Source organism: Neophocaena asiaeorientalis, unplaced genomic scaffold, assembly GCF_003031525.2.
Source record: "Neophocaena asiaeorientalis asiaeorientalis breed wild unplaced genomic scaffold, Neophocaena_asiaeorientalis_V1.1 scaffold225, whole genome shotgun sequence".
Lineage (NCBI taxonomy): Eukaryota > Metazoa > Chordata > Mammalia > Artiodactyla > Phocoenidae > Neophocaena > Neophocaena asiaeorientalis.
Window position 1 is genome coordinate 4,832,266 of NW_020172364.1, and position 23,633 is coordinate 4,855,898.

Here is a 23,633-nt window from a genome sequence, read left to right on the forward strand (position 1 = left end):
GGACACCAGCCTGTCCCACTGCTGCCACTGACACCAGATAAGGAATCTGCTGGCTAGAGATATAACCACCTCCCTATCCCCTAGTTCCACTCCCTCTCACATATTGCTGACATCTTTAAGGCACTTACTATCCACTCTACTCACTTGGATAATTTTCTACTCTCCCTACTTCTTGGGTTTAAGGTTTAAAGTTTGCATACACCTGACTGACCATGCCTAGTTCACAGGCATATGCTGTAGATGCAAAGGATGGGTAAACAAGCATCTGGGATTTGGGGCATCTATGGTGTTAGGTGGGCTCTGCCTCTCAGCAGGACTCAACTTGGGGAGTATCCCAATGGCAGGTCTGCATGCTGGGAAGCTGAGAAAATGACACCTATCTAATACCAGCTTGGAAAACTTGCTTTTGCCTATGAGAAAAGATGTAATGTTATTACAAGCAGAGGCTTGAAATGTACTTGGATGATTGAACGTCATGATCTTGTGTTTCCACATCACAGTGAGAAATGTGCTGGTTTGCTCACTTTTCCAAGGAGGCTGAGCCATGTGGAACAAATGCACACACCTGCAGTCTATCAGTCAACCCCAGCTGTCCTACAGATGAGAGCCTGGATGAGATCAGCAGTGGAAGTTCCTGTTGTGTGCCTGAGTTTTAATGACTGATTATGCAGCAACAGTTGATCAGATACACTCAGAGAGTATTCTGAGATCCCCCCAAAAGTGACAAAAAAGGCTGGCAATTAAATGTAAGAAAGCTTTAATTATGGGAACAAAATGTTCCACAGTGTGAACAGTAAGTCTTAAAGGGACCTGTTTGTACCAAATTCTACTGTGAGGAAGTGACCATTTACACCTTCCATACACATGGTCTTCAATTCTTATGCTTATATACTGTTTTATGGCTTACAAAAACCCTTTTTGTAAACCAGGTGACTACTATCATAGCACACTAACAGATTACTACTTGCTTTCTTGTCTCGGAACAGGAAAGGCGTCTCACCACTCTTCAGCCTATCTCTACCTGTCCAGTAAGTTTGGCAAATTTAGGCCTACAAATAATGCCTACACTCCATTACCAGTATTTTTAATCATCTGGTTACCCAGGTTAGAGGCAGAATGACATCATGATTAAGAGTACAGAGTATGGATTGAGACTGGTCCAGTTCAGATCCCAGCATTGCTGTTTTAACAGCTGTTTGACCTAAGGTAAATTACTACACCATTTCGATTGATGTAGACTGAACGTAGTATTAATATATGGGAAGTGCTTTATGGGAAGTGCTTTACAAAGTACCTGGGACACACTATACTGCATTTAAGTAATAATACAAAAGTCAGCAGTCTAACAAACTTTAATTACCTGCCTATAGCAACTTCACTAGAAATGACCATGAAAATAAACTAAGAATGTGCATTTCAGGTACCTTCAGGGCAAGTGTGGAGACTAGAGTTATTTTAATATAACACCATCTGCAAGTGGAGATGATCACTCCAATACCTAGTTACTCACTTCGATTTATCTGCCAGGAATACACAATTTATCTATTTAGAACACCAATAACAACAAAAAGAATATAACTGAGTCCAAAAGAACTCAATTATATATGTAGCAAGGTTAAAACAAAATCTTTATAAACTGAGTTGTACCAGCCTTTTACTCTTTTCATTTGCGTTTATTTAAACACAGTTCTCAAAACATTTGAGTGAAATTGGGCCTCCTTTGGTAAGCAAAGGACCTGAAAATATTTAAAAAATGAACAGGCAAAGTCTTCAGTTCATCCACAACACAGGTGTAGTGTTCCCTTCTCTCTTTCTCAAATCCTGAAGCACCCAGTTTTTCCATATAATCTAAAAGCTAGAAGAACAAGAGTACATTTGTGGTGGAATGTATTGTCACTTGCTGATAACTAGTTGAAATACCATTATCCCCTTGTAACAGCTTTAAGAAATAGCCTTTTAAAGGCATTCATTGTGTAACTCTCATCTTATTCCCTGCTATATATATAATACAGATTATATAAACGCCGACAAATTCACATTTATATTAAGCATTAGCTGTATTGAAAGATCTTTAGGCCTAATACTAGCAGTATAGAGTTACAGAGCATAATTTTTAATCACTTAATTGCAGGTATATTAAGTATGGTATGTTTTATGGACTGGAGGAAAACGGGCATTTTGTCTTGAATTTACTACTGACAGTCTATTCTGAACAGTTCTGCTAACCATTGATATGTTAGAAAGAAAAGTAAAAACCAAACTTTATTGTTGCTTTTTGCCATTTGGTAGCTCATTTTACACACAGGCTTCGATCTTCAGAATACCCTGGATTCAGTAGAAAAACCATTTAAATGAAGTTTTGTACAATAGAAACTTCTCAGCAGTCAAAATTTAGACTGTAAAAAAATACATGCAAAACATACTTTTCTGAAAACACTTAACTTTGAACAAAGCACCGAACTACACAAATGCAGAATGAAACAGCATTTCAACTCCACCAAAAGTAGTCATCATAAAAGGTGTAAAAGTCACCTAACTTCACTAGGCACTGTTCACTTTTTAAACAGGAGACAATAAAAAATATTGTCCACAAACAATATCCCAACTCTAGGGTAGGTTTCAGAAAGTCTTCAACTTCATGCTTTAATAGCGACCTAGGAAGAAAAGAAATAAATATTCTTCAATACTCAAGTGTGTACTTTTAATGTTGAGCATTTTAAACTACTCTGCCATCAGGAAATTCCTATGTACCACATTCTCTCCTGTGAAAATAGAGGAAAACCTTCACATAAAGATTACACTAAGACGACCAATGTTAAACAGAAATAGCTGGGAGTATATAGCTGAAAGCTAAGGTTTTAAGTCACTCAAATGTTTCCAAGCTGTACAAACATTAACAAGGACTCCTAAAAGGAAAAGCTACAAATGGTGACAGAACATAAGCAACAAGAGTAAGATCCAAGGGTTGTTTTCCTATACTTCCTTAAACCAAAAGTTGGAGAGAACTATAGATAAAACTAATTGAATTAACCCATTATCTGCTGTTTGGTAAGTCACAGCAAGCCATGCTATTACAATATATAAACAATCATATAAATCAATAAAAACTTACGAGGTGAGTATGATCGAGATCTGGAACGTGATCTGTATCCTCCACGACTATAGTAGGGAGAAGGTGACCGTCTTCTGTAAACAAATGTCAACACCATCTAAGACTACCGAGATTATATATGATCCCTTTGTCACTTTCCAAAACTCACTGACCTTGAAAAATATTGCATTAGTCACAGGATTTCAAGGTCTGTTTTAGTCCTGAGAATGAAGCACACTATCAGGCCCAGTACCAAATAACCCCTCAAACTATCAGAGGTTGAATACTCCTTGCTGTATTTGATCCACTGATCATCTGCTAATTAACATTATACTTAACAGAATTTAAAATGGCTTAGAGAAGGGAAAAAAATTATACCCTATGAGCACCCAAAACAAAATTTCATTCACAGTGCTTCAAAGTGATTTAGTTCTGTGTAAGAAAGATCAACTTGAATACTCACTTGCTATTCTGAAATACTTATAAAAAGCTAATAAAACTATCAGGAATAATACTTAGTTTCTGCCGTATCTCATGTTAAGGTACAAAATGGTACCACTGAGTAAATGACCTAGTGTAAGCACAATTAATTTCTGTGAACACACAAATTAAGCCATGTACACATTGTCATTTGGCTTCAGTTACAATATATTCATAAACTTCATGCAATCCAATTCTGTGTAATGCCAACTATAATTTACCAAAATAATAATAATGAAGATGTCTTTATGTGAGCCATTCTAATATTGTACAGATTTTAAATCTTCTCCTGGCATACCTGTATATCTGATCCCTGTCTTGAGCAGCTCTCCATCCTCCTCCTCCTCCACCTCCTCCTCTGTGAAGGCAGAAAAGCAATATATATTCATTTAAAAATTTTTTGAAAGTACACACAATTCATGCAATAAAATTAAAACTCGCAAAAGTGAAAGCTAGCTGCTTTTGCCACCTCTTTACAAATTGGCATAGAGCTCTCCCTGGTGGTTAAAATGAATATCATTAAAAGTAAATGCTCATGAATTAAAATAAAATATTAAGACCCTAATCTTTGCAGCCTCCACAAATCAATCCCTTAAAGTGTCAGTACAGAAATGCCACTTTTAAGAAAGTTTCTTTTTGTCAGTATTAAATGTCAGGACTGTCAACTTCTTAAAACATTACTGAATAGGGTGCAAAAGACGACACCCACACCTCAACACCACACTAAAATAAGGTGTCAAGGATTAACTGTTGTGGTCAATACTTACTACACAATTTACATTTTGACAAGCAAGGAAGGGTCTGAATTACCTGCTGCTGCTAATAAAATAGAGAACTTTACTTCATTTTTGCCTTTCAAAGTATTCCCAGTGTCATGAACATTTCCTTGCTAAACCCCAAAATATATATCAATATTTTTGGTAACTAAACTTACCATTGTTACACTAATTATTGTCCTTAAATAATTACTTCTTTGATTCTTTCAAGAATCAATTTCCCCTGCCCTTCAGTGCACGATTCCTTAGATACGAAAAATTGCTTTATAAAGCAATGACATTCAAAACACAGCTTATGAAACTCACTTTAAAAACAAAAAAGGGGGAAAAAAATGAAGTATGGTCTATAATTGTTTTCACTGTCATGTTTTGAAACCAAGGATTTCAGTTGGTTTACAACTTGGTGTTTAAAAAATATACATACAAAGATAAATTAAAAAGACACATAATCATAAAATCTAGTTTAGGGGCTTCCCTGGTGGTTAAGACTCCATGCTGCCAATGCAAGGGACTCGGGTTCGATCCCTGGTGAGGGAACTAAGATGCCGCATGGTGTGGCCAAAACAACTAGTGTAAACTCGGGGCCTGGATCTTAGTATTAAAGGTAATGACTTGTATCAAAGACTAAAACTCAGGTATGTATAGTGCTGCCTTAAATTATGTTGCAACTGATTCAGGAGAAGACCTGGTTTGACCTTCAACTTTTTGGGCACTTAAACTTAGTATTATGCTTAACTTACCTGTATGACCTGCTGTAATAGTCCCGATCATCGTAGCCTCGATCATATCCCCTGTCGTAGTAATCTCGACGGCGTGAGCTGCCACTATGAACAACAGTAAGTAAGATTTGTACGAACTTAAAATCTTACCTATAATAACGGTTAAGTTTCCAACGTGGGAAAAATGGTCTGGTGAAAATCAATTACCCAGCAAAGCCAAATCTATGGCATTTATTTATGATAAAAGTGGGATGTGATCTATTAAATGATACCAATCAAAATGTGTGGTACCAACAGAATGTTTCCACTGAATACACTGTATTGACTTTGAGTTTTAGCCAGTTTGAAATGCCAGATCCCCCCCACCCCTAACTACGTGTAGTTCTTGGAGGAACTGAACAAACTGAACTGTCAGTATTTTTAACAACCTTGAAAATAAACTTACTAGGTAGGTCTCCCCATGTAAATTCCTGGTGTTGGGGTATGTGGTCTCTTTGTTATAGAGAAATCAACTCTGATCCTACGTCCATCAAGCTCCATTCCATTGGCACGCTCTTTCGCCTTCAAAAGATATGTAAGTTGTTATATACACCCCGGACAAAGCCCCAAATTATCCAACAGCTATAAACAGGGTCCAACTGGATGTTTCAGCTAGGCCAGAACATTATGCCTGACAGCTTATTAATAGGCTTTTCCGCCTATAAAATCTTTATTTATAAAAGCTAGCCCAGAAAAGCTTACCCAAAAAACCACAAAAGCCAATTTAAACCCATGAAATATTTTGTCTAACACAGTGCTTGTAGCTCTAAAGCAGTACATAGCTGGCAACTTATGACCCATGAGCTAAGAATTTAAATGGGTGAGGGGAAAGAAAATCAATAGTATTTCATCATAAATGGAATTCAAAATCAGTGACCATAAACGGTTTACCGAAAGATAGCCCCACTCATTAATTTGCATATTATATAGCTACTTTTCCATTACTTTGACAGGGTTGGAAAGGTGTCATTAAGATCTTATGGTGGGCTTCCCTGGTGGTGCAGTGGTTGAGAGTCTGCCTGCCGATACAGGGGACACAGGTTCGTGCCCTGGTCTGGGAAGATCCCACATGCCGCGGAGCGGCTGGACCTGTGAGCCACGGCCACTGAGCCTGCGCGTCCGGAGCCTGTACTCTGCAATGGGAGAGGCCACGACAGTGAGAGGCCCGCGTACCGCAAAAAAAAAAAAAAAATCTTATGGTGCACAAAGCCCAAAATATTTACTGTCTAATCCTTTACACAAGTTTATGGCTCCCTGCTATGGAAGCAAAAGGTTGGGATGAAGAAAGCTTGAATTACATATAGTTCTTGTATCTAGAACACAGACTAAATAAAACAGTATGTACTTAAGGAAAAAATATCCCAAAGACATAGCAGTTTGTTCACAATTTAAAGAAACACCCCTCCACCTAAATAGAATTTAAACGTCTAATTCCAAGTATGCTATTTTCTAGTTTGATCGTTTCTGCCTCAAGACAGTTTCTGGCACTACTGATTCAAATATGCTATCTTTCAGAAAGTGAACTCTGGTCCTGTAGCAAAAAAAAGAAAAAAAAAATTAGGGAAACCAGGAAGCCTATACGGTTCAATTATTACCAAAATGAAGTGAAAGAGATCTTAAAGAATCCCTTAAATCTCTTAAATTATAATTACTTGCATTCAGCTTTCAATTCTTCCTTTAGTAGATCAGCTTTATTTTAAAATCTATGGTTTTTCAAAGTTAGTATAATCTTGACAAAGTTACATATACATATAAAAGAAAATGTATAACCATATAATCTCATTTAGAACTCAGTTACTCATCTCAACATTGGCCTCAGATGGCTTGTCATTTAAGTTTCTCAACTTTTCCTTATATTGTATGTATCTAAAGTCCAGATTTCTTAAATGTGGCCTAGATTCTCACACTGAATTTTTACTTTAGTCTACATAATAAAAAAATTTAATTTGGCAGTCCAGTGGTTAGGACTCAGTGCTTTCACTGCCATGGCCTGGGTTCAATCCCTGGTCGGGGAACTAAGATCCCGTAAGCCATGCAGCACGGCCCCCCAAAAAATTACTTCCTATGTTTTGCCTCAAGTCAACTTAACTCTAAATATAAAATCACTTGCTAGTATACATTCAAAACCAGTTCCTTTCTCCTGAGTCATAGTCATAGCTTTATCACTTTTTAATGTTCTTCTCCATTTTAGAAAGTAATTTGGGGGGGACTTTGCTGGTGGCGCAGTGGTTTAGAATCCGCCTGCCAATGCAGGGGACAGGGGTTTGATCCCTGGTCCAGGAAAATCTCACATGCCACAGAGCAACTAGCCCATGCACCACAACTACTGAAGCCCGCGCACCTAGAGCCCGTGCTCTGCCAACAAGAGAAGCCACTGCGATGAGAAGCCTGCACACCACAACAAAGAGTAGCCCCTGCTCGACGCAACTAGAGAAAGCCTGTGCCTAGCAACAAAGACCCAATGCAGCCAAAAATTTGTTTTAAAAAAGGAATTTGGGGGCTTCCCTTGGTGGTGCAGTGGTTAATAATCTGCCTGCCTATACAGGGGACACAGGTTCAAGCCCTGGTCCACAAAGATCCCACACGCTGCACAGTAACTAAGCCTGTGCGCCACAACTACTGAAGTCCACGTGCCTAGAGCCCATGCTCTGCAACAAGAGAAGCCACCGGGATGAGAAGCCTGCACACCACAACGAAGAGTAGCCCCCGCATGCCACAACTAGAGAAAGCCTGACACAGCAACGAAGACCCAACGCAGCCAAAAATAAATAAATAAAATTTAAAAAGTAATTTGATATAAACAGTGATTAAATACTCCAAATGAGTATTAATATTCTTATACTTTAGAAATATCTCTATCTAGACACATACCACACCTGGAAACAGTTGACTATGTTGGGATTTACTTCAAATGTGGTGGAGAGGACTGAGATGGAATACAGAACCAAACTGTCATACTTTTCTGTTACTGTACAAATATTTGAAAATGTCCACGTTAGGTTTTTTAAAAAATTCAATATTGATCAGTGTATGTTCCCAGATGAATGCATTTCCTTTAGCTCAAGCTATATATAGTTACTAAAGCAAAAACTGTCCTTATCCCAGTAAAAATAGTTAAAAATAGGACTGGTATTTTTACAAAGATACAAGACTTTTACTTACTTCCTTGGCATCATCTACATTTTCAAAATATACAAAGGCAAATCCTCTTGAACGTCTAGACTGCTGGTCATATACAATAGACACATCAGCAATTGGGCCATATTTAGAGAACACTTCTCTTAGATCTCTTTCTGTAGTGTATAAGCTCAATCCAAATACTCCAAGACAACAGTTGGGATCAGGATTTGCCTAGAAATAGAAAAATGGATTTTCAACTTTAAAACGTGTCATCAATCAAAGTTAAAGAAAAAAGAAACTATGCATAAATTAGCCAAAAATGTCACACTAACCCTAAAAGATAATGAACGAAATAAAATGCTATTCTAAAATTAATATTACAGCAACACCACAAGCATGTTTAAGAACATGTAGAAAAGACCACAAAAGGGGTAAGTTCAACTTAGTAAGTGGACGGGAAACAGCAGCTCATACTAGTGAAAAGCACCTGACATTTTTTTGGGGGGGAGATTGAAGGGCAATTTGCCCAAGGGATTCTTCACCTTCTAGGGCTTTATTCTAAGAAATGGCCACATACTCAACAATATGCACACATATTGATAATCAGAATAGCACTGTCTCTATAAGCCAGAGGGGGGAAAAACAGCATACTGTTAAAATGTTATGATATACCACTCACGCAATGGGAGGCTCTAAATTGCCAAAAAGATATAGAAGAGCATGTTCAGCTTGATTTTATTTCTATAGAAACATTGTATACATTAAGTGTTTATATATATACACATATACACACATAAATGTAACCAAAGATGAGTACCAAACTGTATTTAACAGGTATTAATAAGTAGTTTGCAATTATTACCGTAAGGAAAATAAAGAACCAAATGTTGCTGACACTCCAGTAGCCGTAATGAGTTTGCCTAAAGGTTTCATTTACATCATACATACATTTACTGCAGTCAAATTCCATGGCACTTTCAAAAACAAAACACTCCCTTTACGTCTACTTGCATTATATTATACAATGGAACCACAATATGAACACATTAAATGCCATCTCATTTGGAACTTCTTGTGGAAGATAAAAAAGCCTTAATACCTGAAAGAAACTTGCTTAAAAGTAAATGGGAGGGCTTCCCTGGTGGCGCAGTGGTTAAGAAGCCACCTGCCAATGCAGGGGACACGGGTTCGAGCCCTGGTCTGGGAAGATCCCACATGCCACGGAGCAACTAGGCCCCTGAGCCACAACTACTGAGCCTGCGCTTCTGGAGCCTGTGCCCCGTAATGAGAGGCTGCAACAGTGAAAGGCCTGCGCACCGCCATGAAGAGTGGCCCTCACTTGCCGCAACTAGAGAAAGCCCTCGCACAGAAACAAAACCCAACACAGCCCAGAATTTAAAAAAAAAAGTAAATGGGAAAATCAGGACAGCATTCTGTAAAGTGTACTAAAACAAACCCAGAAAACGTAAATTAACATTAGTATGAAACATACAGACCTATGATCTAGTGTACTAATAATAATGTATAATGGAGATTTTTTTAATCTGATGTGCTGTTAATATGACAATACCTTGTTAATGTGACAATATCTTAAATGTGATCAACAGCACAAATGTAGACAATTACATGGGTGGTATCTTTTAAAAAGAGAATCTCAAAACACTAAAAAGGCACTACAGGTAACTCATGCTAAAGCTCCACTGTCAAATAATATCAGTTCTAACATCAAACAAAAGAAAAAAAGGGAACATATTATGTATTATTATAAAGCGGCTTTAAACAGTCCACTGCTTTAAAAACATTTTTTTCATCTTACCCGATTCCCAACATGACGCCTGCGAGTAGACATGGGAGAATGACTGTGGCTATGCCGTCTTCGGTAATCTCTACTGTAAGATCTGCTACGGGATCTTCTATGGGAGCGGGACCGAGATCGTGACCTTGTATAATGCCTTCGAGAACTTCTTCTGGATCTAGACCTGAAAGACAAAGGCTTCAAGGTTATGACTAAATAGCTAACAGTAAGATATGGCTTTCAGTACTCTATTCTAGAGTTAAACGACAAAAGTTGGAACACACAATTCAGGCATATAGCAGGATCGATACTTTTCTTCTGTATATAGTCACTTCTACTCTGCCAGGAAGAGTTCCAAAAAACCACTACCAGCTAAAGTTCCCTTCCATCATATCTTAAAATAATTTAGAGATTAAACTTAACACAATTATCTTTCGAAAACCATAAAACATGCATTTCATACTAGCTTGATTTGCACCCACCTTTACCCCTCAGAATACCACCCTCTATTTTTCTGCTTCTTGCATTATGCCCACTATTCACTTAAGATAAAATCACCATCACAGTTTTCTCCAGCAGTGTTTTAAAACCAGTTGCTCTTAACTACAGTGATCATATGAACTGTCATTTAAACCAAGGAGGATACATTGTAAGAGAGAAAGGGGGCGCTGTTAATTATGCCTGACAATCGGCATAAACTGGGGCTGACCTGGGCAAACCAAGATGTATAGCTTACTCTTGACGAACATTTAAAAAAAAAAAAAATAGCGCTGCATTAAGGTGTTTTTGTTTATACATACATTTGTCATACTAGACTATACCTATTTATCAAGAATTGCAGTTACTGAAAGCCAATGTTCTGCAGTCTATTTGCCATACTAATAAGCAGTTCACTTAAAACTCATAGTGAATCCTCACAATTCTGAAGAACTGGTACTATTACTAATTCGCCTTTTATAGATAAGGAAGCTAAGACTGAAAAAGGTTAAGTAATCTGCCCAAGCCAGAAAAAAATAGAGGTAAGATTTGAACCCTAACGCCAAAAACCCAGGCTCTTAACCACTTAAGTCTTCTATCTCCCAGATCTTAACGACTAAGTTCATTTCTAGTACCAATATTAAATAAGCCAACAAATGAACTGACCCTCTCTATCTTCCTAGTTTACAAAAGCACACACCAATTTGAAAGCTAAGAAAATCCCAAGACAGTCTTTCTTACCTAGATTCAGATCTGGACCTGGACTTTGATCTGGAACGCCTGGAATCTTCCTTGGAGCGAGACCTTGCAGGGGTATGCCTTGCAGATTTCCCAGATCCATGAGCACTTCCACTTCTGGAAGCAGAACGGGATTCCTACACGTAGATGTCAAAAGTTTAATTTGTATACTTTCTGGGCAACTTTAAAAACAAATAAGCTGTGGTGAGATAAATGGCGAGGGAAAGCAATCCCCTTCCAAGATAAGAAAACATAGGTAAGGGCAGGAACTGAATATACCTGGTGTAATAGTTACGTTGCTCCAATTGACATAAGCCAATTAACTTGAACTTCCACCTTTTTATAGGGAGCAGGGATAAGAGTTAACTGACCCCACTCTTCAGAAATGGGTGCCAAAGCCAAGCAGTTAAGGGAACTGCCCAAGGATTGTTTTGGGAATGTTACTCCATAAAGACTAGGCTGAGAAAGAACCTTATTAAACTATGACACCTATACCTCACACCTATTTCAACCAAGTTGCCATCAACAAAAAAAAACCCTATAAAATTAATTAAAACTTACTGTATATTCAAGTTTTATTTACTGCTGAGTGGGAAAAAAGACAAGGACGGTAACTGTTTCAAGTCCCAGAGAAAGGTAGAAACCTAGTGGAAAGCAAGGACCAGCTTGAAGGACACTAGATCTGCAGAGCCTGTCCACCTAACCATGGTAGGAAGCCCTTAAAAATCTCAAAGCAACCAGATGGAGCTATAGTAGAGAGGCAGTGAATTAACTGCAGAGGTAAGAATTAAAGAGGGTACCAGAGATCTTACTCAGCTAAGTGTAGATGAGCCAGTGCCAACCGATGGGGAACTGAGAATAAGCAGTTAGAAAAGTTACATAAAGGACATATTAAAACCAAAACAGTTTAGATCATGGGTTCCTAATCTAGGTTTAGGAAGGGAAGTTCAGGAAATCTAGGTATATACTGTATACCCAAGCTTTCCCCTATCATAACTGGAACTAGCTGGTAGGTAGGTAATACAAAAAAGATTTCTAAAAGAAACTAGCAAAGAAATGGGTAAACAGGATAACTAGTTCATCAGTGAACCAAAGGCATATATAATTAGTGGAAAATGCAAACATGTATAGAAAGAACTGGACCTAGGGAAAGGTTCTGCCAAGACACCAAAACAGAAATAGTGGAATTGACAAGAGAATCCACTCAGTCTGATAGCTAACCAAGGTATCATCAAACCAAGACAACCTTTATTCCAGGTTATCCATCTTCAGCAAATTAAATGGCATTAGTCTAATGAACTTCCTGCCCAACATAGGATAAACAGCCAGACTCAAAAGGAATCAACATTACAGGTAAGTCACTGTAGGGGTAAGAATCAATGTTGAAGCTGCATAGAAGTTATCACAAGAGACCTCCCTGTGTGGTAGACCCTCAGAATAAATACACTGGCCATTCTTCAAAGGACAGAAGATACGAAATTCTTTTAAATCACAGCCCAAAACATTTTAGAATGTTCTGTGACTTAAGAACATAATGGAGAAAATTTGGAAGATCCTTCCTATGATGCAACACAGAAGAGACAAATTAAAGCTTAAAGTTTAGAACAGGGAACATAAGAGTTAACTCAGTGGGCAAAAGGAGTTCTGGTCTCTACACCCAAAACAACTCTAGAAACTTTACAGTAAGATTTCAGTCATTATGAAACATGGTGTAAAGTGACATGAAACATGACAGCCCCCTCTCCTTCCTGCCATGAGTTAGTAAAGAGATTCAAAGATGGTCCCTAATTATTAGTGAAAACAGCTGCTTTTACCATCAAGGAGTGGTTAGAAGTGGTTTGGGGACCCCAACCAACAATCCCTTGGCTTTCTCTGGCAAATATTCTGAAGAGACATTTTAAAGCACAATCCACCTCCTCCTCCTCCTCGAACAAAGAAGTTCTCAAATTGGGGATGCACTTTCTGCCATCATTTCAACAGGCAAAAGCTAATCTAGAAGAGAAGGAAGAAACAGGGACCCAAAAGCTATTAACTAAATACCTTTGTTTACTCCAATGCTAGAAAGATTACTTCATGGAATGATTATGACTTTTAATGGAAACCAACATAAACAATTTGCTCTGGCAGGAAGAGAATATGGGTGCCTCACAGTAAGAGTTAAAAGATTACCAATAAAGTAACTGTAGTTAACAGAAATCAGTTCAGGGATCTGAAAAAGGAAGAGTAGAAAAAGTCAAGATCCTCTTTTAAGCCTCTTGCTTCAGTAAACAGAAAAGCCTTATTCCAAGCTGAGATGCTTTACCAGTCTGTCCACCAAGAGGGAAAAGTACGTACTTCTAGCCTCAGAATAAACCTTAATGAGGTTTTCCCATGAAATTCTAGCAGATCAAGGGTCAAAGATACAGTATTTGTGAAATTATCATAAGACTTTTCACTCAACCTCTACAACTAATTGGCTACATGCAGATGCATTTTGTGAGTAATCACTTCTCAGACCAGGAATAGGAGAAACCACCAGAATGCTAAGATTTTTTCCATTCTGTACTGACACTTGTTAGGCTAACACAGAAAACAATGCCTCTAACCCCCTACCATTCTTGTCAGGGGTAGTCTTAAAGTTAAACCTTTTTGCAGTTACATTGGCCATTAGCTGGTTTGTAACTATGTGCAAGGATATTTAGCCTGTCTAGAAGAAATGACACCTAAATTAGCCAAATCTAAAAGCATAAAGTTAGCTTTAAACCTTGGTCCATGGTCAAATCTGTAAAACCAGCTGGAAAAGCCCCTACACGCAAGGAAAATTCCAAGTCCACTTTCAGGGCTGTCAGAACAATAAGTGTCAACACATTAAAATCCTACCAAAAGAAGCACTACTCTGAACGTCAGTATCTCAAGGAAAAGGGTCACATACTTAAAGTTAGCATGAATAACAAAGCCAAAATTCCCTGAAAACTGCTCAGGGCATCAAGTTCTTATAGACTGGATCTTAATCATATACTAATATACAATCTACACGGAATACATCAGAGAAAAACAAACTCAGCCTTCCAACAAAATACCAACCAGTATCTACCTATGCTGAGAATGGCAATATCTCAGAAAAACTTTCTGAAAGAAATGAAAGAAGTGGGAAAATCCATCCAATCACTAGGTTTCTCATACATTTTAAAAACTAGATGCACTAAATTACATTTTGAACAGTGGCTCTTAGAGGTATGCAGTAAACGTACCTAGCACTTAAAAACACACCCCTAACTAGCGCTTATTTTAGTAGGTCTGGAGTTGGGCGTCTGTATTTCTTAAAAACACCATAGGTGTTTATGATCTTAGTTAAGTCTCACTAATTTAATCAATTTCAAGCTTTATACTTCTTACCTATCTGATTTTTTTTCCCCAACAAAGTCATTTTCCCGAAACCTTGTTTTTTTGTCACCTTCTCTGCCCCCACCTGCCCCCTGGCATTAATCAGCCCTCCTGAGGACATGTACCTTACACCTACACCTGCCCCAGGCTAAGAGGCCTGTCTCCCCCATAGTCTCCAGACAAGGGGTAGAGGGATGCACTCTCATACTCAAAGATGCTTTGGCCAGGGCAGGAGAGGAACCTGAATGGATGAGATGCTCCACTAGCATCAATGTTTATTTTTGCTTTACATCTTTCCAGCTTGTGCCATATGATCGAATTCCAAACTGCTTAGATGACTAACAGCTCTTTTCTCTTTTGGACCCCAAGGACCTTTCAGATCTCCTGATAAAAGAATCCATGAGCTTAAATAGAAATATAACATCCATTCACATCACTTGCCTCAGCTCTCTGCCTAAACTGTAATTCAGAATGCAAAATCAACATTACCAATTTAATGTTATTAGTTTACATGTGGCAAGTTTTACAAAGCAATAATCAGGACAAAGCAAATACTGGAAACTATTGCCTATAAATGGAAGTTAAGTTTCTTCTGCTTGCAAGATACAGTAATATTACAAAAAAACCACAAATCTGACACTAACAGGCCCTAAAATCTCAGAAAATGGATTCCTCTAGAATGTCATTCAGACCACTTTTTCCAAAAGCTGTAAAGTCTGACAACTCTCAAAGTTTTTTAGGCTATCTTCATTTCAAGGAGAAGTGATAGCCTTGGCTTTCCCAATAGGGTAGAAGCCATCTGTTGGTTGGCTACTACTGGGCATTATTTTGACACATACATTTGTCCCAGCCAACTGAAAGTAACAAGACTGCACCAATCATTTTTTTCTATTCAGCTAAAACACAACACACAGAAGGGAAATGACAGAACTTTGGCGTTTATTTTCCCAGTAAGTGGAGGGAGTAGGGAACCAGAATAAAGCTACTTTATGATCTATATCTCTCACATTTTAACCGTTAAGTGTTAATAACAGAAAATGAGAAAAGGGAAAAAAGCACCTACTACTACTTTTGCCACTTTTCAGTTAGATATCCTGTTCACTTATGTGACCCACCTCATTCTAAGGGAAGGCCCTATAACTTTTTAGCAGTAACCTTAGCAGTAACCCCAGTCATTGAGCTGGAATAAGAATTAAACAGAAAAGAATTAAGAATCATCTTGTGAATTTAGCACACATTCATCTTAAAGTTAAGGCCTAAATGGTCATAGCTTTCCACTACTGCCATCTAGAAAGAAATTAATGTTTTCATAAACGCCAAAAGGAACTATCCTGTCCAATTCTTTGCTTGGATTTTCGGGGTTTGGTTCTATAACCAATCTGGTGACATTCTTTAGGAAAACTCTGACAAACTTAAGAAAACATTCTACTATATATTGCTCTGTACTGAATAGGGGTCTGTGCATTAAGAGTCCAGGGGGGTGGCAAAGACAGACCACCAACTCCAACTCTGGAGGTACTCACTCATGCCCCAGGACCAGCAAAGTTAGAGATGAAAAATCCAGGAGACAACATGAAGCTGGCTGTTACCCAAACTGAAGAGCTCATTCCTGCCTCCTATTTGACTACAAAGGGTTATTATTATTTTTTAAAGTTGCATTTCAATCATTTGACTAAGAAGTTAAAATTAGAATTACCTAATTTAAACGTTTCCCCTGGAAGGCACTTCTTTACCCTGTATATATTTCTTCTATTAAACAAATAATGCATGCATGTTTAGCAAAATATACAGGGACACATAAACAGACTAGTAATTACTTAGCGTAGTGCTTTCTGATTCCAGATTACTTCTTATCTTAACTTCATTTTTATTTCTTTTCTTCATTCTTCCGTTTCAAATTCTGACTTCTTTCATCTTCCCCACTTCACACAAATTGCTCAATATTCTACAAGTGGGACTTCTGGTCTGATAATTAGCATGCATTCTTTCTTTTATTTTTTCAAATTTCAGCTTCACTTATTCCTGAGCTTCAAATACTCATTTATAAAACTTGTCAAATGACGACTTCCGCATTTTCCTTCTTCAACATTAACCTTAATAGAAAAAGAACAGGATGAAGAATATTTTAAAACTCCAGGATAAAATCCAGTGCCAAAACTGAAACTAGAAAAAAAAAAAATCCCTTTTGGATTTTTAGAAAAGCTAGAATATGCAGCTCAAAAAACTGAAACTAGTTTCCTGTTGGCTCTAAAATATATAATCAATCTCTTTTGTCTACTCCAAATAGATTTATCATGCTTAAGCTGAATGTGAAGTGCACGACTGAACATTTACTGTTCAACTGACATTTTAAGAACTATAATTACATTTCACACTTCTTATGGTATTCATCAATAGAAAGTATGTTCAGTGTCAAAAGCACATCTCTAGTCAAAAAGTGACACGTAAATACAAAAGTGCAAGAAAGGAAAGCACGGACAATTCATTTGCACAATGATGACAAGGCTGAGGGTTGAAGAGGTTTACAAATTGTGACTAAGGGCAAGATATGTATTTAACGTCACACATTTTTTTAACTGCAAAAGTAGCTCTGTAAAAAAACAATTAGGGAATTTGAAAATTTGGACTATAGTGTTCAACCCACCACTAGAAAGCTGCTCTAGTGAGATTTTATAATATGAATGGCCCAACTTACTAAATTTAGAACTAAAATCATTAAAAAGATCAAATCAAGTCAACCAACTACTACATGCGAGTAGCTATGAAGAAAGCAGAACAAACTTGAATCCAACAGTGTTTTCAAAGAATTTTTGGTAAAATCTCCCCCCTCAATGAACAAAGTATTAAAATCTTCTGCAGTCCAAAGGAGCAATTCTACTTTGAAAGGTGGCAATATTGGGAGAAAATTACAGCTCACCTCCTGAAATTATTAAAAAGACTCAATATCACCTAACAGATCAATAAAGTATAATAGTGTCTACTGAACACCTTAATCAAAATAACTGCCCTCATAAAACATCCTAGTTTCCCTGAACTTCACCTTATGATCTTTCACTGTTAACAATTTCCTCTCCTAGTTTTTCTGAAAATAAAACTTTCTGGGGGGGGGGGGGGGGGGAACCAGAGAGAGAGTGAGAGATGAGTCTTTATACCTATCTGATCAAAAAGACAACCATAACCTTCAGTCTAGTTTTTCAATGTTAATTATTGCTTATTTAATCCAGGAAAAAATTTAAATAACTTTTATTTAAGGGAGTCACAGTAATTCGTTTTAATATCCATCACTAAAATGTAATGGGAAATGTTTACTGCCAGCACAAATGTAATCGTGGAATCAGAATGCCCAAGCAGGTTTCCTCTTAAGGCCTCCTAAAGTTTAAATACAGGGCTTAGGTGCAGAAGATGCTGGAAGAGGCCAAAGCTCTAGATACCACAAGTTTTCAATATGGACGCCTTCCTGCTATTTCATTACTCCTTCCCAACATTCTCCCTTCTTTCATATTTGAAGAACAAAGCACACTGCTAGATAATATAAATACTAGATTCATTCAAACCTCAGCTAAGTTCAAGTGGCCACTTCATAAAACCAGAAGAACTACTGGGCTAATGTTATATACATATGGTTAAGAGATCCTACTTACAAATAAGCAGAAATTTGTCCCATAACCAACACAATTTTTGTTAAAATAATTCTAGGGACTACAGCTGGAATTTATGTAACATTAAAAACGTGCAAACTCATTAGGTTGATCGACAAGGTAGTATTTTAAAAACTAGGAGGAGATAAAGAAAAACTCATTGAATCTGCTATAAAGATCAATGCTCATATCAACGTACGGACTATACTATTTCTTTCTGCAGCTAAACTCTACCAGAAGGTTGGTTGGATAGAAAAATCCTCAAAGACTGAAAATTTCTGAAAAAACTGTCATCTGACATGCCTAAATGAGCTCTAAGCCCAAGCTTTTAAAAGGATCTCTTGCAAATACATACAGACTCTGAATTTACATTCATAAAACATTCAAGCGCAAGTATGTTTTACTGTTTCAGAAGACTTTTTTAATCTAATATCTAAGCAAAAAAAAACAAACAAAAAACAACCCCAAAAGGGTCCTCATCCATGCTGTCATATTCAGCAATCTTGTTGATAAAAATCAGAATGTAACCTCCAAAACCCAATTCAAAGCAAAGATTTTGGGGGAATTTGAAGACTAATTTGCTATAATGAAGAACTCCCCAACCCCAGCTTAAAAACAAGCCTGACCCCCCTCCCCCAAAAAACTAAATTGGGTGAACACTTAAAATTCCCAATCACATCACTGTAGGTCATAGGAAAATAATACAATTATGAGTAAAAAACTGATCAACATAACACGCAATGCTAAGGCTCAAAAGATATATACACTGTAGCATTGTCCTCTTGGGCAAAATGTCAACAACTATGCAAGTATTAATATTTACCAGGCTTTGGATTTTATTGGAGATAAGGAATGGGAAAAAGCTGTACAAGGCAAATTCCATTTAACACACCTCTCATCTTCTGAATTCCTGTTCAATCTTTTCACAAAACCAGTAGTACTTACCTTATAAATACGTGTCATTTCAGTATGAACATGCCACCTTCTAGTTCCAGGCCATATCCGTAACATTAAATCATTCTTAGTTAAGACCAAGAAAAATATTCTTCAACCTGGTTTCAAGAGACTTGTGCCTAACCAGACTCACACTGAAACAAAACTATTTCCTCCCACCAACATTAATTTAATCCTCTAGGAAGAAACAGATTGATGTTTTAGTTTTGAAAATTTGGATTTAGAGTTAGAAGCTAGAAACAATTCAAAAAGACAACCCAAGATTAAGCAGAAGAGAAAATAAACTGCAGAATCTCAAAGGCAGTTTGATGGGATAGTATCCAGATGCTATTCATCTCTACAAAGAATAAGACTAAAGATAATATACCTATATTGTATACACATTACTTCTACAAAAATAGGCAACACTATCAAGAGTAGTTATTGCAATCTTTATAGCAGACAAATTAAAATGATTTGGTCCATACAAATAGCGTTTCCTTAGTTTCTGGTTTCTCTAGTTAAAGACCCATTTGTACAAGCTAAAGAAATTAGTTAGGAGGGTTGAACATTAAACCAGTGCCAAGAACAAACAAACATCACCACACCCTAAAGAGTGTGACCATAATTGGGCCTTACAAGATTTATTTACCACCCCCCTCTCACCATTACCATGCACCTCTAAACTTGGCTTCATGACTCTATCATGTTCTTGTTCTCCCAAATTGTGACATGACATATCTGCTAAAAGCACCTATCTTTTTTCCAAAGGTGCTTTGCAAAAAATGTGACCAATTTTGGGAAATGACTGGAAGAAACTAGAACTTTGAAATGAATAATATCTTACTTTAACATGGATTTGGCCAGATCAGGGAAGTCAGCTCTAATCAGAAACAGGTTTTAATTTAAATCTATCAACTCTGACATGAAAAATCCCAGATACAGGTAAAAGGTAGATTCTGCCATAACTGAAAGTGTGAAACGAACCACAAAAATTCAGGAACGCACCCTAGCTGCACATTTAAAACAAGACAAAGGAACATAAGGAACCACAACTCTGTCAATATTCACGCAATAAAGTAAACACACTAAAACAAGCAAGTCGAGGATAATTTATTGCTCGCACCCCACCCCAGTCTGTATAGGAATCGATAGTTCAGAGCAGCGGGGCCGGAGGCTATGGTGGGGCAGGAAGTGGTTCCAGCTGTTAAGATTTTAGTGATTACATTAACATTAGCTGATTAGACTAGTATTAGTGATTTACATCTACAATTTGTAATGTTTGAAAACTCAGAGTGGAATGAAAGTTAATTTTTCAGGCTCCAGACAAGCTATTCATAGCAGGCCATGTCCAAGATTATTACCCCGAATGCAACGGTTTTCCCACTGTTTTCAGGCACTCCCAAAAGGAAGTTTCTAGCCAATCAGACCTGAGTGCCCTACCTAGTGTTTTTAATGGCATTATATTTAAATCATCCCACTGAGCTTTATGGTTTTGCCACGCATTCTTTGGGAGTTCCAAACGTATTTGTTTTAGGTATAGTCTAACCACTTCAGGTTCCAATAAACCGACTGGAAAGCAATCTACATACAAAACAAACGCCAAAGAAAACAATGTGGAAGTACTCCACAACGTCAGAGTTCAGAAAAACTCTTCCAAGAAGTCAAGACTCTATGTAAGACAAAATATCAATTTTTAACATGTACCTTTAAATTTTTTTATTACTTTGTCTCCTTCCATAAGAATTTATTGAATCTCCATTCTATGTAACGGGATTGTGATACAACTAGGATGTATATTCTACTAACAGAAAGTACCAATTCAAAAACTTGATTAATGGGATGACAATGTCTCTTGAGATGTCTCAAACCAGGACCTAATTCTTGAAATTGTTTCCTCCCTTACGTAAAAAATACCCTAACTTTCCTTTGGGGAATTTTTCTCAAGCACACCATCACAAGTAACTTACTCAGGTTTATTCAACTGAGAGCTCTAGTCAGAGACCAGTCATTTTGTAGTCTCAAAAAAATGCACAAGTATCCTATAATTGTTTTGTTTAATAGCTGAAGACTAAAATTATCATTTGCTTTCCAGTCCGAACACTGACGCCTAGTTTCGACAGTATATTCAACCGGCAGAAACCATAACCCACAGCTTTAACAACTTGTGAACTTGATCCAAGCTTTCTCACCCTAAGAGCGAGCTTAAAAAATAATCACACACACACTGGTGACAGTGGCAATCAATCGTCTTACGGAAAAACATATAAAGCCAATACTCATCTGCATAGGTAAAGGCGGGGCCTGATTAGTTCAAACCAAATTAATCAGACTTGGCTCCAAAGTTACACAGTAAATTCACTAAGACTCCAAGAGCTAAGGAGTTTCTCTATAAAAACGCCCTTCTAATGAACCAACTAAAATTTGTTTCATGAGTTTGAGAAGATATTTAAGTAGATTTACCTGACAATTACAGATAAACTGTAAAAACACCCAACTTAATCCCATCAAGTAAAAAAAAGTCAAGTTCCATGGTGCTTTTTGTTACCCTTCTAACAAACCTCCAAACATGCAAGATTCTGGCAAGACTGACATTTCTGCATCTTAGTACTCACGAACCCGCAACCAACCTTTATATCATGCTTTCTTAGCCCGGGAACTTTATTTCTGCAGTTTTTCCAACCCTCACCAAACTCCACATTTTGGAGTGGAAACTTTAAAAAGTGCAACAACTTGTGCTTCACAGAGTAGGAATGCCTCAAAACAAAGAAAACAACGGCGCCGTAAATTGCTGCCCGCCAATCTCTCCTCCACCATCTCGCAGAAAAAAATCTACTCCCTCAAACAAGAAAATCTCAGCGACCCCGTGGTCTACTCTGGATACCGAAAAAGATTTTGGGTTTGAAAGCCCTTTCGGTATCAAAGAAAAGCACTCCATTTAGGCCGAACACAAAGCTGGCGCGCAACCCCCTCAAACTAACGGGTCCAGAACTTAGTCTACCTCAGACTAGTTTCCCCATTTTAAAAGAGGCCCCAAGAACACCCCAGATTCCCATTCTTTCGGGGCCCAGAATATGATCCTGTCTTAACCTAAATTCTGAGAAAAAAAATCCCAAAGAACGCTGCCTTTCTGCCCGCCCCGTCCCCCGCGGCCTGGAGGTAGTCGCGCGGCTCCTCCGCCATTTTGTGCCTCTGGCAGCGCGCCCAGCCCGCCAGCCCAAGATGGCTGCGGCGAGGCTTCACAGTAGAGCAACGGCGAAACGAGATACCGCTCCCCTCCCCCACCACGGAGGGGACGCAGCGGCCATTTTTAATTCCCCCCCACCCCCATAACGGAAAAAACCGCCGTTTCGAGTAAAGGGCCACCTAAACCCGCCGGCGGCCTCCTTCACGGATAAAGACACTATCCACTAGGGCTTTTAAACCTCTGACTCCCATCCCTCCCGGTCTCAGACTTCGGAGTCGAAATCGCCCCAGTCTCCCGGCCCGAGGCCGACGGGCCTGGAGAGAGATGCAAGAAGCTGGGACCACACAGCCGCCCCCTGCACCACCACTACGTACCCGCTCGCCGTAGTTCTGCTCGCCGCTGTCGCTCATGACTTCTAGCTGCTCTCGCCGCCCGACGTGCTTCAATCGAAGCTGCCAACCTCTTGCGCCTTCTACCTAGAGGCTCAGCCGCAGCCCCGCAGCACGCACTGGTTCCCGAGCCGCTGAGACGAGAAACGCTCCGCGCCGCCTCCGCTCGGGCTCTAAGTCTCCCGGATGTGACGCGGCGCTCTTTAACCAGGCCCCACCCCCTCCCAGAAGGCGCGCTTTCTTGGCTCCGCCCCTCCGCGCTCGGCTTTCCCTTTACAGCAGTGGCGCGCCCCGAGCTGTACGTGACGTAAACCCCGCCCCTCGCGCCGCGCTAACCCCATCTCCGGGTCTTTTTGAGGCGGGAAAGAAAGCGCGCTAGTGGCCTCAGTGGTGGTCGCCACGGGGCGTCGTGATGTCACCGGCCACGCCTGACTCTCTTCTGGAACTTTCTGGGAAGCTGTCGTGGAGCGTGGGGGAAGGGAGGGAGGAGAGGCCCGCCGTTTCTCCCATCCTTCTCTCCGTTCTTCCGCTTTATTCGTTTCTCGTTTTTTGTGTCTTGATTTGGTTGGAGAGGGAGGATGTCCGTATACTGGGTTCCGTGCTTTCCTTTGGTTTTCTGTAGTTTCAGTTGTGGATCTTTCCTACCTGAAAACCCTTCATTTGAGCGTCTGTTAAATACCAAAGCACTTTACCAGATCTTGATGTACTGAAATCAGCCACAATCTCTCATCTGAAGTTAGTGGTCTAATAAGGGAAAACTGTTAAACATACACTTGCAAACTAAGATTTTGCGTTAGAGAGATGTACAGCTATAGCCGTGTCACAAGGAGTGAAGATTAATTATGCCATCACTCAACAACATGACATAGTGGAAAGAGTCCAAACTTG

The 23,633-nt window shown here is 38.7% G+C and overlaps 1 protein-coding gene across 3 annotated transcripts; it reads right to left on the reverse strand.

Moving 5' to 3' along the window:
* Positions 1-740: 740 nt before the first annotated feature.
* TRA2B (transformer 2 beta homolog) lies at positions 741-22,917 on the reverse strand. 3 transcript variants are annotated; one of them, XM_024767606.1, is made up of 9 exons: positions 22,731-22,917; positions 11,239-11,372; positions 10,042-10,204; positions 8,268-8,456; positions 5,512-5,627; positions 5,088-5,171; positions 3,870-3,929; positions 3,113-3,183; positions 741-2,654 (listed from the first exon to the last, which is right to left on the reverse strand). In XM_024767606.1, exons 1-9 carry the CDS (start codon positions 22,764-22,766, stop codon positions 2,644-2,646), a joined length of 864 nt encoding a protein of 287 aa, XP_024623374.1. In that variant the 5' UTR covers positions 22,767-22,917; the 3' UTR covers positions 741-2,643. The 3 variants fall into 3 exon arrangements, with proteins under 3 accessions (XP_024623374.1, XP_024623384.1, XP_024623365.1); XM_024767597.1 differs by having other exon boundaries at positions 1,653-2,654; positions 3,113-3,186; XM_024767616.1 differs by lacking the exon at positions 11,239-11,372 and having other exon boundaries at positions 3,113-3,186.
* Between the last annotated feature and the right edge of the window lie 716 nt (positions 22,918-23,633).

Excerpts from the sequence above, each read along its gene's own strand:
- TRA2B (XM_024767597.1), bottom strand. The coding sequence starts at position 22,766 with ATGAGCGACAGCGGCGAGCAGAACTACGGCGAGCGG. Across the intron at positions 10,205-11,238 it reads AGGTCCAGATCTGAATCTAG|GTCTAGATCCAGAAGAAGTT; the intron begins GTAAGAAAGACT and ends TTTGTCTTTCAG. Across the intron at positions 5,172-5,511 it reads TACATGGGGAGACCTACCTA|TGGCAGCTCACGCCGTCGAG; the intron begins GTAAGTTTATTT and ends TGTTGTTCATAG.